The sequence below is a fragment of the Engraulis encrasicolus genome, chromosome 16 (genome assembly GCF_034702125.1).
Source record: "Engraulis encrasicolus isolate BLACKSEA-1 chromosome 16, IST_EnEncr_1.0, whole genome shotgun sequence".
Lineage (NCBI taxonomy): Eukaryota > Metazoa > Chordata > Actinopteri > Clupeiformes > Engraulidae > Engraulis > Engraulis encrasicolus.
The window spans coordinates 15,531,046-15,548,354 of record NC_085872.1 but is presented as its reverse complement, the minus strand read 5'-3'; the positions used below and the strand labels follow the sequence as shown (position 1 = coordinate 15,548,354).

Genomic DNA, 17,309 nt, shown 5'->3' with positions numbered 1-17,309 from the left:
AAACATTCTCCTGGTGTTCTGGTGTTTTTTTTATCATGTGCCCATTATAGGCAAGAAGCTTTTCAATGACGTCTCTGTCTGGATAACAATAAAATATATATTTTTGGGGGGGGGGGGGCAGCATTAATAGCCTAGGCTACTTACAGCTGCCTATTTGTGCTCATCAAGTGATGGTAGGGAACACAACATGACCACTGCTCCTTTAAGACCTCACATCCTCTCTCCTACTACTCTGGCAATCCCCCACCCCCACTCACACACACACACACACACACACACACACACACACACACACACACACACACACACACACACACACACACACACACACACACACACACACACACACACACACACACAGCCCCACCTATTATACACGCCAAGCCCTGATGTAGATCATATTTGACTTCCTGTCTGACTCTTCACCACACTGTCCCACTCTGGACCCCCACAGATTTGTTTTTTCTTTACCGCCTTTCCAAACGGGAACATTAACGGAAGTAGGCAAGCACAGCTCTGCAAAACCATAAGGTAAGACCGTCTGCCACTGATTTTGACTTTTGGAAGTGCACATCTGCCTGTCATTTGAAATGCACGTTCTTGCTGCTCAGGCAGTGCCAAATGCTGTCTATTAATCGTCAACGCCACGGAGTAGCCTAAGTTGTAGCCTATAAAATAAATGACAGCCAATACTTCATGATTAGTTTGTAAACGTGGAGGGGTACCTCCGGTTCAAGCTGACAATAATTATAGCAAAGTGTTAGTGAAATATGAATTGCAACTCCATATTTGGGACCTGCACTTGTTTATTTCACGTTGCCTTTTGGGGGGCGTGTCAAAATTCATGATTAATGCATTTCTGAACCGTACTCTTATTTCAGGAGTAGCATATGTAACTTGGATTATGCCATTTATCCCTCAGCATCCTAAATTGCCTGTCCAACACTTCAAAAGGACGCGTGCAATTCTTTGCTCATAGGCCTGAAAGCAAAGTGCTTGCTACATGAAATTGGCCAATTTAAAGAAGACAAGACAATATTCAGCCCCTCGTGCCTAATGTGTTTGGTCTCCCCTGTGCTCTGTTGTAGCAATGGCCTGATATAGCCAAATACTTGAATAACAATCCATGATTTAAAATCACTTCAATTAGCTTACTGAGCTCAAATATCAACAACACAATTACAGACTGCTGGCTGAAACTGCAGCAACATGAACTAGCCGTCCACACACTTGAGAAGGAAGCTGGCAGACAATACCATGTTCGACTATGGGTTACTCGTCACCACTTGCTAAACAACTTTTCTTCCTTTAGGAAATAATGCTTATTGGTCATGCTATTCAACGGATATTTAGGAGAAAATAGATGGTGTTCTACACATAGTGTGATTTACTAGAGTGTATGGCACTTACTTAAGACACGTTTAAGCCACCACTCCCCTACTTTCGACTGTTACCATCTTCCCAATACTAGTATGGGTGTGGTAATCGCCGGGTGAATTGACTAAAATTTCGTAAGTTTGACGCGACTGCCTCCCAATTTTCTTGTACTGTCACATTCAGGCTCTGTACTTTGCTATTAAGAATCTGTTTCACTCGGGAGATAATGCATGGTGTTTGAAGGTGGATCCATCGTCAACGTTACTTTAAATTGCCTTTCTCAGCACGTAAGTTATCTGGCGTTGTTCATGACACCACAAGTAGCTAGCTTGCTATCGATGGCTAAGTAGCTGGCGTAATGCAAGACAGCTTGCTACTAAGCTAAATTAGCCGTGTAATGGCTAACTAAGTCGATGGTTAGATGCACTAAGCAAGTGCTGTCTTACGATTAAAGTGATCTGATTCAGCACCGGTAATTTGACCAAGGCCAGTATTCAACACGTTGCAATTAGTTTTGCCATAACTAGGCCTGTTAGCTTAGGTGGGTCTCATGTATCGCTATCCCTTCGTTTATCTTGGCGTTCCCTGTAACCGGTAGGATAACATTACTTCTCTTGAAAATATAGCAGCAGCTAAGGTTAAACTTATTTCAGTTAATCACAAGGATGGATATCTCGCTATCCACGCGTATTGAGCGGCCAATCTCGCTGTATTGTGGTCGGAATAACTAACGTTACAAACACTACCTTGATCCATAGTTAGCGACCACTTGCTAATTAGCCATGGTGTGAATGTTTTGTCAATGAAATCAGCTGAGTTGTTTGCTCGGTGACTGGTCGCGATCTTGGGCTCAACCTATCTCATAATTGTGGTGTGGTCACGTCCAAGTATCTTTCAATTGTCACGTAGTTAATTTATTTTATTCGAGAGTTGACTTTGGACTCGAAAAATAACGTTTACATCAGTATTGATGGTATTCCGCACACAGTGTCAAGAGACTCAAGATATTAGCTTACTTAGCTCGCTGTTTAGGCAGCTAAACATAGCCCATTCAACGTCACCTCGCGAACAACGCAAGTTCTTGACACTTGTTAATGCCAAATTCAAATGCCAGAACCTCTCCTGACAGTCCCCAATGGCAGTTCCCTGGTCTTGTCAACACATCTTTACGCACCATATGCAAAAGACATCCATGGTAGAGTGTTACACTGCCTGGAGTCAAAACCACTATTAACCCACTGTGCTGATTAATCATCAGCTTATTAAACATATGTTTTCCCTGTATGATGTGTTCTACTAGGGTGGTGAAGGGTAGTAGGTCATAGACTAGAGAATCAGCTCGTAGTTATGGACCTGAGCTTTCGTGATTTATGTTATGTTAACTATATTGTGTTTTCCAGTACTGTGTGTTGTGATACCCACTCCAAATGGTCATCACTGCATGGACCGATTGATGGTTCTAAATGGAATGGAACTGCCAAGGCTATAGTACAGTGTCAAGTTAAAGTGGGTTGTTTTTGTTGAAAGGTTTATGACCAGCTGGCTTCCTGTTCTTCTGCATTACAGTACGTAACACAGAACATTGTTAGTTCCCTGATGAGGTTAAGAGAGAGAGAGAGAGAGAGAGAGAGAGAGAGAGAGAGAGAGAAAAAGTAGAGCGTACGGTATGACCCATCACATACAAGGTCACACCCTCTTGCATTTCCTGTAGTTGACACTTCTCCACTGTTTTTTTTTTTTTTTTTTTTTAAGAAAGTATCTCCATTATTGCATCACATGTCCAGGGAAAAGTAAGCCTAGGCAGTGGGGAGAGCAAAACTGAAGTGGCAAGTTTAGCACATTTCCCTCAGACTGTTAGTCATGGCGGATTTTTTTTTTTTTAAAATGGTTCAGTCATTGTATTTTTTGTTTGGTTATTTGTTTGGTTCAATGTGTTATCGGGCAGCTCCCAAGTGCAGGGAGCCCACCTGCTGAACCGGGGCCAGCCACTCGGATGTAGTAAGAGGCAGGACAGTGGCAGTTTCCAGATGTGGAAGTGATTCAGTCTATTCTACGCCCACCTACTTGTGCTGCTGTAGAGTGGCCTCGCTCAGAGCTGTCTGGGTGTTTTAGGAAGTGGCACCCGGCCATGGTTAAATCTGTTGGTTTGAGAGTATGCTAAGCGTCTCCTACCCAGTCAAAACAAGAGGGTTTCTGTAGACATTTTTTTACTGATTGTAAGTCATGCAATTGTACGGGCAGCCATGGCTCAGTGGTTAAAGCGCTGGCCTTTAGATCAGAAGGTTGCAGGTTCAAATCCCACCCTTACCAGAACCTTCATCCATGCAGGTGCCAGTGTCAAGCCCTGACACACGCACACACGCACACAAACATGCATGTAACAGGACAGACCTGGACTGATGACTGACATACATGTTTGTGTGTGTTTGTTTAAAGCTGATGTATCAATGTTAAGTCAGCTTTTATTGTCATTTTCTTCATATGCACAAGTCATACAAGGAAAATGAAATTACGTTTCTCTCTCTATACCATGCCAAGACATAGACATACACAGGACTTACATAAAGTGCAAGACAGGACAGGTAACAGTGATGGACTGGTAACAATGTGAAAATAATAAATACAAATGAACATTTAACATTGAACATTTAACATGTAGACCAAAAGGTAGGATAAAAATAGTTAAAAATGTTATACCGGCCTTGCCATACTGTAGTCATAGTGTGACCCAGGACTTCCTTACTTATACTGCTGCTCAGCGTATTAGGGACCCATTCTGACTTTTATTACATTTATTAACATTTATTATGGTCTAACACCTGAAGTGAGGTGTTTTTGTTGTTGCTTATGTTTATTTTTCACATTTCCATCTGTAAAGCGCCTTTCAGTGACATCAAATGCTGCATAACTTGTGCTATTATTACGTTCAATGTAGGACAACTGCATTTTCACAAAAAACTACACAAAATGTTATGATAAGCAGGTGTGACCTTTTAATTTGTCTGTTACAGTGTGCAAATCTGAAACCTATCATCAAAATAGGCTATGCCACAGTCAATATTGGCCAAAAACTATGAGGTTCCTGTGCCAGAAGAAGAACAAGGCCAACAGGCTTACACGAGGGACACATAGCAGGCGAAACGAGCGAGGCGAAGAGAGGCGAAATTCATTGTTCCATTCTGACCGCTCAACCGTCATCATGTCCTCGCGGTGAATCAACTGGAATGAAACAGTTATGCTGTTGATTTGATTGGCCGCCCCACGCGAAATTCGCTCCTCATTTGCATGATATTATACTTGGTTGAATAATTTCGCTTCGCTTCACTCCTGTTCGCTTGCCTTCGCCTCCCTCATAGAAATTAATGGCAAAGTTCGCTTTGCTTGGCCAATTTCGTGTCTATGTGTCCCTACCGTCAATGTATGTCACGTGTGAACCCTCCAAAAAGCAAACTAGTTTCTGACGACTAGTGGGGCACAGTCCATCTTAAGTCTAGTCTAGTCCAACTAAAAATGGTGTTGAAGGTTAATATTTCATTTGGTTTAATAAATGTAAGATGATGTGTCCCTTTCATAGGTGTTGGTAGCAGCAGCAGCAGCATCAGGCTGTGGAGTGAAGATCCCAGCAGAGGACCATGAGCGAGCTGGAGCAGTTGCGCCAAGAGGCGGAGCAGCTGCGCAATCAGATCAAAGTAAGTGGACACCGGGAGCGGTGAGGGCCCGGGAGAATCTAGCCTAGGGGTTAAATAGTCCTGGTGAATAGTCCTCACTTTAGAGGTGTGTGATTGAACACATGCTTATTGGCTTAGAGTCAAACAACCTGATTCTGTTTAGCAAGGAGAACATGTACTCCGCACTACTAGTGACAATCCAGTGCAACCGGACATCAGTAAAAAGTGGAGAAATCTGGTGCCACACGGATGTTTTTGCAATTATTTCTTTAGATTAGCCCAGATAACCTAATCTGTTTTTACATTCTTCGCAAATGCTCTCCCATTAGTCACAATACATAACCACTAACATTTTCTCCTCATGATGTAGCGCAGCGCAGCTAACATATACTCAAGGTTGTCAAAGCCCTGCCCCATGAAGGGCAAGTAGCCTTGGTAGTAGTAAGTTTGCATTTAAGAGTATGCACCTTCTAATCATGGAGTTTTAGAGTCAGAGCTGAGAGTCAGTCAATTCCTCAGTCCCAACTGTGTTCAAGTTCCTGAAATTTTAACAGAAAGTACAGTGGTATTGCTTTGGACTGCTACTTTGAGAAGTCAGTTCTCACACAAGAATGGACCGTCACTATGTAATAGGTAGACATCAGAAGTCTGTCATGCTGTAGGCCTACATCAGACGGGCGTTTGAGCAGGTTTGCTGTTCTTATTGGCCTGCATGGCTAAGTACGTAATAGATTGCCTAGGTGGCCCATAGGTGGCCCACTGCCTGCTTCACATGTACATAGCTTTCCCCATTAAGCCCTCTGATGAATCCATAATGAGGGTCAGTGTTGGGCGAGTCAGTGCATGGGGTATTTGTGAATGAAGTGAAAGCTGCGGTTAGATAAAAAGCATGACTGGAGAGCTGGCTCTGCGTAATCCTGAGTGACGGCAGGCCAGATTTTTTTTTACCCCTTTTTCCCCTCTCTCTCTCCCTCTCTTGCAGGATGCCAGGAAAGCCTGTAGTGACTCCAGCCTGTCACAGGTAATGGTGCACCCAGTCTCCCTGCCCCAACTGTGTGTGTGTGACTTGTACAGTCACATCACTCAACGCCTGCACGCGCACACACACACACACACACACACACACGCATACACACACGCATACACACACACACACACACGCATTGAAGAGCTTGAAATGGTACAAGTGTCAGTACTGAACAGCCAAAGATGAAGAAAAGGTTTCACTACCAATCAATGTTGTTAAACCGGACAGAAGAGTGAAATCTAACCAAACTGTTTCACACATTTATTACATAGGACTTTGTGTTCCATCCAATCTTCTACAGACATTTATTTGATAATGCAGGGAACCATTGGAACGCTCTTTAGGTGTATGACTTGTATGACATGGCTACAAATTCAAGTCAAAGTGCCGCAGCTGCATGAATTTCTAGCCATCACAATGATCCTAATGGAACTTGTTCTTATTGATTCATTCATGATCCATTGTCTCGGCCATGTTTCAATGTAGCGCCATGCATCGTTGGAAAGCTTAGATTGTCCCCTTTCAAATAATATGTATAACATCTAGCAATATATGGATCGTCAGGAGCATCCACGTTTGCATGCATGGGTCTCATAGAGCTCATTGGGGTGTGGAGGGAGATTCTGGATTGCATCTCACTCAGGGAATGAATCAGTGTAGAACCGCAACTGTCTCTTATTGATTTCAAAAGGTGTCTTCACTTTGATTAGTCAAAAGTTAAGGATCCATTTTGGTCTATTCCGTGCATAGCTTTGAATAATTTTACATTTGATTTATTGTAATGCATTGTCTAGAAATCCATCCCACTTTTCCCAACATTAAACTGCTTATTTGTTGCGTGCATTCATATCAGAGAACACTGACCCAATAAACTGATTTTAGACCAGAACTGAAATTGAGATGGAATTAGCTACATTGTCAGAAAAAAAAATATTTTTGGGGGAAAGTGAGATGACTCCAAACTTTTGACCAGTAGTGCATGTCCTCATTTGTAAGTCGCTTTGCTTATCAAGCGTCTGCCAAATGAAATGTAATATAATGGCGTAATCTGTATGCTCGAAAGACTGTTTACCCCTGTTTATTGTCAACAAAATGGTAATGACCTGACCTGAATGGTAATGAAGTCTCTGCATTGTCATAGCAATATTATGATATCATTCAGTGTTTTCAGCAAAGAGTGAATAGGCCCATCAATTGGCCCATCGTCAGTAAGAGGCTACTAGAAGAGAGGTGATTTCTTCTGCACATCCTCGTGTTCCAACATGGAGCACAGAGTTTGCATGTAAAATCTACTGCTAACCTACATGTGGAACATACTCTTAAGTGCTCTGAAATATTAAACACCACCCTGCCTGCATGCCAAGGTCCTACATCAAAATTTAAACATCATCCAACCCATGTGGGTCGTGGGTTTTTCGTCAGTAAATCCATCATTTGTCTGTTTTTTTTCTCCTGTTCTTCATAACTCCAGATTACAGACATGTAGTTGGATTGGATAGTTGATATAGTTGGATTGATTCACACAACAAACTTAATGAAGCACCGGAGTTAAAGACTCTGTCTGTGCACGTATAGAAAATGCACACACTGTCCTATCGTAAGAAGTGGGTATATCAGTTTGTCAGGTCAGTAGACGTTGTATGTTTAATGTCCGCGGTGTTAACCCTGCTTTCCATCCTCTCTCTCAGATAACGGCTGGTCTGGATTCGGTGGGACGGATCCAGATGAGAACCCGGCGGACTCTTCGAGGCCACCTCGCCAAAATCTACGCCATGCACTGGGCCACCGATTCCAGGTCAGTACCCTGTGCCAGGGCAGGGGGGGGGGTTTCACACCGGGTGTGTGGGGGAGAGAGAGAAAGAGACCGAGAGGGAGAGCAGTCAGGGTGGGGTGGGGAGGATGTCTCTACCGAAAGCAGTCAGCTCTGTCAGCTCACTCACTCAATTATACATGAAAGGGCTCCCGACTCAGGGGGTATCCTGAGATCATTCTCTCTCCCGTGGCCGCCCTCCCTCCTTGTCACTTCCCCCAGCTGCCCTCCCCCCATCCCTCCTGCCCCCGGTTCTCTTCCTGGTTGTCGGCATCCTCCCCCCTCTCTCACTCACTTACACACGCACACACAGAGGCACAGACATGCAAGTGCACCCAAAGCGAATATAGTAACGCCTAAATGCACCGTAAGCTGTCTTTTGCACGTCCACAACTAGGCACACAAAACTACTAGTCACATATTAAAGATCCTATATCGGACAAAGTTTATACACACACACGATCAAAACACTTAAACGTCATCATAAACTCGGATACAAAGCACCGTAACAGAGCTGAAGGTCTGTCACCTTTACACACACATACACAAACACGCTCAAAGCCCACATTCAACCATGCTCATGGCCCACGCATTAATATTATATACACCCCCCTCCTCCCCATAGCCTGTGCGTCTGTTTTCAAGCAGAAGGGCAGAGAGCTGTAGTGTGTACCAGCAACTGCTTTGTTGGGACAAGGTCGTTGGGTCTCTTCTCACGTGGCTCACCCTGCTGCATACCACTTGTATCTGCAGATTGCTGTCCTTGACTGCTTCTGTGTCATGTCTGACCGTGTGTGTGTGTCTCTCTGTGTGCGTGTGTGTGTGTGTGTGTGTATGCGCGCATGCGTGTGCCATTTCCAACATGCAGGCTCCTTGTCAGTGCTTCCCAAGATGGCAAACTGATCATTTGGGACAGCTACACCACAAACAAGGTGAGTGTGCCGGTCCCCACGTGAGGCCAGTAAGGGCTTTTAGCACAGCCAAGTGTCCTCTTTGTTGTTTCACGTGCACTTTGCAGAAGACACAGACTGAGCAACTATATTTAACCCATTGTATCCTGGAGCGACATATGCGCTGCATTAAGGTTCCTGAGATTCCCAAAGGGTTATCAATGGCCTTGGTCCACCCAAATGTGCCTGCAGTAAACTGTAGACCACCCAGCCACACAGGGCCTTAGATCAATCCACCCACTTGCATGACGTTACATGGCACAAGTGCGATAGCCTGGCGACACCATCCTATGTACTCCACCCAAAGATTTTGGCTCTGCACCTAGTCTGGCGAAACCCTCCTAGCTCGGTTTGCTTTGAGTGGTGACGTAAGTCCATTACTGATTGGTTACGGTAACACTATTCACACTTTTGTTTTGTTATTGTATTCCTTTTTGACACTATATTGTAACAGTCATGCTAATAAAGCACAATATGGGTATTTTAATTCAGAACGCCAATTAATTTAAATGGCAGAGTAATATCAGACCATCTTCCACGGAAACAGATTTCTCTTAGCTTTCGCCAGTCTATTAGACGGAGTCAACAATCTGCTTTCGCCTAGGCTACCAGCGAGAGTCCCCATTTACAGTGTGTGTGTCTGTGTGTGTGTGTGCGTCTGCTAGGTCCATGCCATTCCGCTGCGCTCGTCCTGGGTGATGACCTGTGCCTATGCGCCCTCCGGCAACTACGTGGCCTGCGGTGGCCTGGACAACATCTGCTCCATCTACAGCCTCAAGACACGCGAGGGCAACGTGCGCGTCTCCCGCGAGCTGCCCGGCCACACAGGTCAGTCAGGGGCCAGTGTCTGCAGCCAAAACTTCATGGACAAAGTATCACGAGGTCTTCTCGATAGGGGAGTGTGGCTCTGATGGTGCCGGTTTCCACACCTAATGTTAAAACCGCCGATATTCTCACATCAAAAATCTGTGTTCAAGAATGCACACCAAGTATGAGTGTGTAAATATCATGCATTTCCTTTTTTTTATATTGAAGCAAGTCTTTCTGTCTGACTTGTCAACAGTTTGCATATTGATATGAATGTGGGATGTCGGCGGATAAGCTCTTTAGCTTCCTGCGTAACTGATGCTGGAGCTGGCTCCAACATTGGGCTGACCAGTCTGAAAACAGCTTCAGAAGGACACATTTAGAGGATATTGATCTGGCGTATTGCTTACAGTAGTGGAGAGGGCTCAAATGACTGTCGCTTGTGTGAAGTGAAAGTCACGCATTGAGGTACAAGCCAAGGGCAGCAACTGAGCGGGCCACTGAAATGCAACCTCAGTGGTACTGTATGTATTAATGTTCAGAGTGTGATATGAAAGAGGGGGCCGTGAAATGCCATGCTTTTTGTTAGTATTGTATAAGCTTTTTTAAGCAATTGCAACAACAAAGTTGTTGACCTGGGGTTTGGATGCTGACTTATTCTCCCTTTGGAAAGTAATGTTTGTGTCATCTGTCATCTATCTGTCTTGTCAGCCATGTCATGTCACTGGATAGTCCCTTTTAGTCAGCCATGCCATGTCACTGGATAGTCCCTTTTAATCAACCATGTATGTAGTCATGCAAGAATTACCAAATTAGCTTCTATGGACAACCAATGCACAGAAAATGCCCTCCCTATACTGACATGGATTAAAGTACTGCTATGACAAGATAGACATAGAATAGAGGCAGGCGCCTCACGACATTGTTTGTGTGTGTGTGTTTGTGTGTATATGTGCAGGTTACTTGTCCTGTTGTCCCTCCCTATACTCACTTGTATTAAAGTACTGCTATTGTAAGACAGAATAGAGGCAGGCACCTCACAACATTGTTTGTGTTTGTGTGCGTGTGTGTGTGTGTATTTTTGTGTGTGCATGTGCAGGTTACTTGTCCTGTTGTCGCTTCCTGGATGACAGCCAGATCCTCACCAGTTCAGGAGACACCACATGGTGAGTTCTGAGGCGAGAGCTGGCAGATCTGACATTTAGCATTCACAGTCTAACCTTTCCCTGTGCCACTGCTAGCCTAGCCATGCGGCAACTGCAGCTGTTACCCAAACTGTTCACACACACTGCAATGTAACACTATATGGATATGGGGGGGGGGGGGCTGACAATGGCGTGATGGTGAATTTGTGCTGGAAGAATTTATCTATAATGTTCCTGAAATGTTAAAATTATCCCCGTAATACGTCGTCTTATCGTTTTGAAAGTCTTCTCGGCAGTACTGTATATGCCCTCCTAATTAGCATTCTTAAGATGCACACATGTACAGACGCACAAACACTCACAAATAAACAGACAAACACACACACATACACTGATGTACACACTGGGCGGTGGCAGGGATTCAGGGATTAATATTTAATTAGGACAGAAAAGTACCTGACTGCTGTGTGTGTGCATCTGTCTTGTGTTGTACATCTGAGGCCTACACTACAAAGCTAGTTCAAGATAAATTAATCTTAAATTAAGAGGAAAATCATCTAATACAAGAGCTTTTCTTAAGAAAAAGACTCCAGGCTCTTCTTTTAGATGATTTACCTCTTAACTTAACCTTACACTAAACTTATCCTGAACCAGCTTTGTAGTATAGGCCCCTGAAGTGTGTGTGTATGTGTGTGCGTGTGTTGGATGCTGTACATGTCACTCTGATTCTTAATATCCTGCGTTTCCATTTCTCCCTTCCTCTCTCTCTCAGTGCATTATGGGACATCGAGACAGGCCAGCAGTCCACTAGCTTCACAGGCCACAGCGGTGACGTCATGAGCCTGTCCCTCAGCCCAGACACACGTACCTTTGTGTCGGGGGCGTGCGACGCCTCTGCCAAATTGTGGGACATTCGCGATGGCATGTGCAGGCAGTCCTTCATCGGGCATGTGTCTGACATCAACGCTGTCACTGTGAGTGCCAATGTCCTTCTTTTTTGTGGTGTGCTGTTCACTACGATGTAATGGCGGCAGTTGGTCATCTGCTTGTCCTGTTTTAGATGTCGCAGAGATACAACCTATCGTTGAAAACATGTCGCTGAACCCTGTATCTGATCATGGGAGAATACAGTGTGGCTAATGAAATTAGAAAACTGACTGAAAAAATATTGGTGCTGTTGCTTTCTACTTTTTATGGTGACATCCAAGCATGAACATACAATTACTGACCGAATTTTTATGAGCTAAAATTAATATGACCAATTTTAAGTGGAAAAATGTAAAAAAAACGGGTGGATAAGGATATTATGCAGGTTTTCTGTTTTGGAAGTTTTTACCCTTTTATCAGTACATATAGAAGACCTTCAATAAAAAATATGTAAGTGTAGTATTCCTTTAATGTTTACCCTTTAATATGAGCCCATAAACATCTTACTTGCATCTTAAATATACCCTCAATTGACTCCAAAACCTTCACTGGTCTTGAATGCTTAAAGCCATGTTAATTATCCCTTTGTGGATATGAATCGCTTTCTCTTGAAGCGTGTGGGGGGTAAAAGGGATGTGCTGAACCTTGAACACTGAGATGGAACATTATCGAACATGGACATTAAAAGGTATTCTTCAAGGTGTTTGATTTCCTGTTGAACCAGACCCTGAAATCCACCTGCAAGAATTTGACATAATTCTTGCAGGTGGATTTCAGGGTCTGGTTCTGGTCTGGTAGCAAACAGCGATACCTTTTGGGATAATATTTGGAGTAGGCCAAAGTTAAGAAAGTTTTTAATGTATCAAAGTATGCCCTCATTAGAATAGCTGAGATCTCTGAAAGGGCTGTGTCGAAAAATGCAGCACCACTGGGCACTGACAAGTCAAGGGTAGCGTGAGCAATACAACAGCATGAAAGTTATCCTTTCAATGGCTGAAAGGGACCAGGTGTGAAAACACCCTTAGAAGTCCTTCTCACTGTGTCTCTAACCTTACACTCCCTGTCATCCCCCTACCTCTCTCTCATCCCCTTGCTGTGTTCTCGCTGCACAGTTCTTTCCCAATGGGAACGCCTTCACCACGGGCTCAGACGACGCCACCTGCCGGCTGTTTGACCTGCGTGCCGACCAGGAGCTGATGATGTACTCCCATGACAACATCATCTGCGGCATCACCTCCGTGGCCTTCTCCAAGAGCGGCCGGCTGCTACTGGCGGGATACGACGACTTCAACTGCAACGTGTGGGACACGCTCAAGGGCGAGCGCGCAGGTGGGTGATTCGTAATACACAGGACGAGATGGTGTACTTTCCATTGTGCCACTAGATGTTAAGCCGCATGAGTTGCCTTGATGTTGAGAGTGGCGTGGAGGTCGTAAGCCTGTCAATTTTGGGAGACGTCATCAGTGGTGTTCCTTTGAATCAGGGGGTGTTTCGGCCTTTCAACACTAGACACCCTCATCAAAGGTGGCCAGTTACAGGGTGATCAAGCCTGAGCCTGTGCCCATGCCCAATCACAAGTCCGTGAAGAGAATATTGACCCACTAATTTCCCCCTTGTGGACAAATAAACTTGAAGTTGAGCTGAGCTTTCTGTGCTTGTCCAATACACCCTCCTTAGGCTTTGATGTTCGCACATCTGCTAAGTGTACTCTAAGGTGGATTAGCGGTTTCTTTAATGGTAATGTATATATTGTCGTGTCTCCTGTTCTCCCAGGTGTCCTGGCTGGTCATGATAACAGGGTGAGCTGCTTAGGCGTGACGGACGACGGCATGGCTGTGGCCACGGGATCATGGGATAGCTTCCTGCGGATATGGAACTGATCTGCGTGAAGGTGGGCCCACGGGAGCAGAACAGCAGGTCGGTCCGGTCCAAAAAACGCGACCGTAGCACGCAACGCCGCCAGCCCCAGGGGAGCCAGCCTGCCGTCCCTCCCAAAAAAAAAACACACCCACACACCCTCCCTTCCATCCTCCCTACCCTCCCTTCCGCCCTTCCTCCCAGCCTTGCCTCGTGTTTTTCTCCTCCCCTCACCCCACCCCCAGGTGACCTGGTTGCCCCTTTTCTCCTCCCCAAATTCTCTCCACTGTCACTAGAACAAGGCTTTCTACACATCTTACCTGTCCGTCAAAAAGAGACTAGAAGTTCCCCTTTCCTTCTGAGGGACCCTCTGTGAGCTTTGTCTCGGCCAGAGGCTCCCCTCCACAGCCCACCACGGGAGCCAAGAGGATACGATCCACATTGTACATATACTTTGGCATTACATGTGCTCGTGCGCATAACATATGCACCTCTGATGTGTATGAATGCTTTTTAGTGTGTGAAGTCATCATCTTATTGTTCAATTTTGTCATTCTGCTTCTTTTTTTTCTTCTATCTCCATCCCCCCACTCCCTATTCCTTTCCTCTCCTCTCTCCCTGTCACTCTCTTTCTCTGTCTGACGTCTAACATGTTTACGCGTATTTGCATTCACACATGAGCGGATGCCATTCAGAGTGCTCAGATGATTCTGTCTCGTCTTGTCTGTGGCGGAAGATGGCTGTTCCCGGCTCTGGTTTTTGACCTGCACTCACTGTGTGTGGTTACTCCACTGGTCTCCAGAGACCAGATGCTCTCTCGTCTCAACGCAATCCCTCTTTCCCCATTTTTAATCCTGCAGTTCACCTGATTGGATATACTGAGTGAGGAACGACTGAATGTGTGAATGAATGAATGTTTGAGTGAACGAATTAATGGTGGAAAAAAAAGAACGAATGAATGGAATGATGAGAAATATAATGATTAGCGCCCACCACATCCACATTAGTTGCACTGTTTTAGAATGGGCACTGCCACTGTGCTGCATCTGTTTTTGGTTTTCATACCCATGACATCACCCATGAGTCACACGGGTGCGAGGAGTTCCCCACACTCTGCACCTGCAGTTGGGCCCACCCCACACACCTGAAGCCTTGAGCATGATTATTACCCTAGTTAGTTACATGCATACAATACCTGCCCAACACACTACTACTCACTCACAGCCTTGTACCCATGTCGTGTGAAGTGCTCTTTTTATGCTGGTACTGACCACCCACAACTTGTGTATTAGTGGACACTCAGACTGCAGTCTTAAACAAGAGGCCTTTTTGACTTTTCACCTTTTCACCACCGTGTGATGATCACCTTAATGTTCAGCTCAAGCGCTCTACAGTACAGTACCTACCCAGTGTTGATGATGTAGTAGGCTCTGAAAGCACGCCCCCCCCATTCACAGAGGTATCGAAGTTCTGTGGACATGCACCAGTGAATTAGAAAGATGTGCTCGTTGCACCGTCACATATTCAGTTTCTTTTGTATGTAAGACCTTAGACCGATTTTAAAAGGGTTTGCTAAGGTTTTATCAGGTGCACCACTCGGATGAGAAGTGCATTTCGGATGGCAATCCAGCAGCTAGCCGTATTGCCGTAGTTCATGCTAGTGTTGCTCCGATGTAATTGGCTGTGATTTTTATACGCCAGTCTTGGTAACTGGAGTGAAAGCTGCAGCAGTAGCATGTTGTCATACATGGCCACTGAGGTCAGTTTTCTCCTAACCTCTTATGAGTATGTGCTGTGTTGATGTCAGCATTTGGGCTGATCACTGTCTAGCCAGTATTTCAGGGTGTTAAAACAAGCCTGTGTGAAAAAACGAAGGGAGATGGGAGTGGCATGTGCATGCATTAGGCTTTTCCTACAGAGAATTTGAATTAAAAGTGTTTCTGTCATTGAGGTGTTTTAACGGCCACATGGCAACACACTGTGAAAGACTTTTCAAAGGTAAACTGCTCAATGACATCTTGTTGTGAAACAGACGATTACTTGGAGGTGTGGAATCAACAGTAATTAGAGTAATACTGGGAATACGTTTTTCTTTTCTGAAAAACCCAAATTAATTTATGAATCAACATGTAAAATGCCTGATGATACCAGTGTGACCTAGTGTTTAAGTTGGAATGAAAGAATGGAAAAATAATTCATTTTATCGTTGAGTTTACGCAATTGAAAATAAGTAAATGATTTTATATATTTATAGTTTACGGTCAATAGAATACAATATCTGGAACTGAAATAAATATATTACCACTGAAATGAAGTTTAGAAAAGACCAAACTGCTGTTTGGCAGTTAAAGAACCCCTCAGAACAGAACCAAGGCCTGAATTGCATCTAATTCTTCACTTTCCGGTTTCTCTTGCCACTTTTTTCGCTGGAATCCGTTGAGATGCACAATGTTTCTATTTACAGTCCCAGTGTGTGTGTAGATGAAGAAATACTGCTAGTGAAGAATCCCTATAAGTATAATATTCTGGGTGGCAAACATGTACAAAAGAAGTGTTTCCAGGAGAGAACAAACTAATTAGTAGCAGAGAGATGAAGAGTGTTCTGTGACTGTAAGTGAAGTTCTTTTTCTTTTTTGGCGTGGTGATGTTTTTGGTGCCAAAGTGTTTCCAGGAGCCCCAACTGGAATGCTAAGACGATTGCCTCATCTTTTGGAATTCTCATCAACCACGTGATAAACAGGGCTGCCAGGAAGTGAACTGGCTGGTCTTGCAGTGAGAGGGAGGGAGGCGAGATGGAGGTAGTAGAGAGAGAGAAAGGGGAACGTGCAGCCAGCTCTTCAACACCAGGACTTTCTACACTGCCACATGATAAAGCTTCCTGGCGATATATATATACGTAGAGCACACATACAGTACATACACTGAGCATTCCAGATTTGCAGACAAGCATGTGTGTGTCTGTCATTGTGTGTGTGTGAGAGCATGTGTGTGTATGTGTGCGTGTGTGGTAGCAGAGTCATTGTCAGGAAATCATTAACTTTTTTAAACTTGTTTATGTGGTTTCAGTTTTTGCAATGCTTTCTGCGTGCATCTGTTGCTTTTGCAGAGTTTTCATAACACTGATGGGAGAGGTGAGCCACTTGCCCTGGACTAGAATCACAGCTGTCGTTTACAAAAAAAAGAGATGTAGAGTTAAACTTAATGTGAAATTCAGAAGAAGTCCGAAAAATTGGACCAGTATTAACAGGTAAAGCGTAAGTGGTATATCAGTCAATGTGCCTGTAAAAGACATGACCACTTCTTTTTTTTATCTTTTTTTATCCTCTGTGACCTGTACAACACAACTGCAGTATTTGTAATACTTTTCTCACTTAACAAAATACTCAGTACTCAGTAATACGTTTATTTTTTTCCGAAATGTACTCATCTGCCTAAAATTGCATTCCTGACACATTTTCAATCTCTCGACAGAACTCACTGCCTTTTGACACCATTATATCTAAAACTCCTTGATGTTTGGTAATAACTGTTTTCTAAACCCAGGGATTCATATTTCCTGCAGTGTTGTGTGAATGCTCACTTGCAAGTTTTTTGTTTTTTTTTTAAACTTTTTTTTTTTTTTTTTTTTTGGAACACCAGATTTTTTTGTATTGTACAGTTGTACTGTTGTACCCCAATGTGGCGATATGTTCTTGTAACCAATAAAAAAACTTAACATCAAACGTGGTTTAATGTACTGAA

General features: G+C 44.1%; 1 protein-coding gene across 3 annotated transcripts; it reads left to right on the top strand.

Moving 5' to 3' along the window:
- The first annotated feature begins 413 nt into the window (after nt 1–413).
- gnb4a (guanine nucleotide binding protein (G protein), beta polypeptide 4a) lies at nt 414–17,304 on the top strand. Of its 3 annotated transcripts, none has more exons than XM_063218836.1 (10): nt 414–531; nt 4,952–5,066; nt 6,028–6,066; nt 7,761–7,867; nt 8,751–8,814; nt 9,498–9,660; nt 10,739–10,805; nt 11,557–11,758; nt 12,824–13,040; nt 13,485–17,304. In XM_063218836.1, exons 2-10 carry the CDS (start codon nt 5,010–5,012, stop codon nt 13,589–13,591), a joined length of 1,023 nt encoding a protein of 340 aa, XP_063074906.1. In that variant the 5' UTR covers nt 414–531; nt 4,952–5,009; the 3' UTR covers nt 13,592–17,304. The 3 variants fall into 3 exon arrangements, with proteins under 3 accessions (XP_063074906.1, XP_063074907.1, XP_063074905.1); XM_063218837.1 differs by lacking the exon at nt 414–531 and adding an exon at nt 1,292–1,511; XM_063218835.1 differs by lacking the exon at nt 414–531 and adding an exon at nt 1,293–1,664.
- Nucleotides 17,305–17,309: the final 5 nt, after the last annotated feature.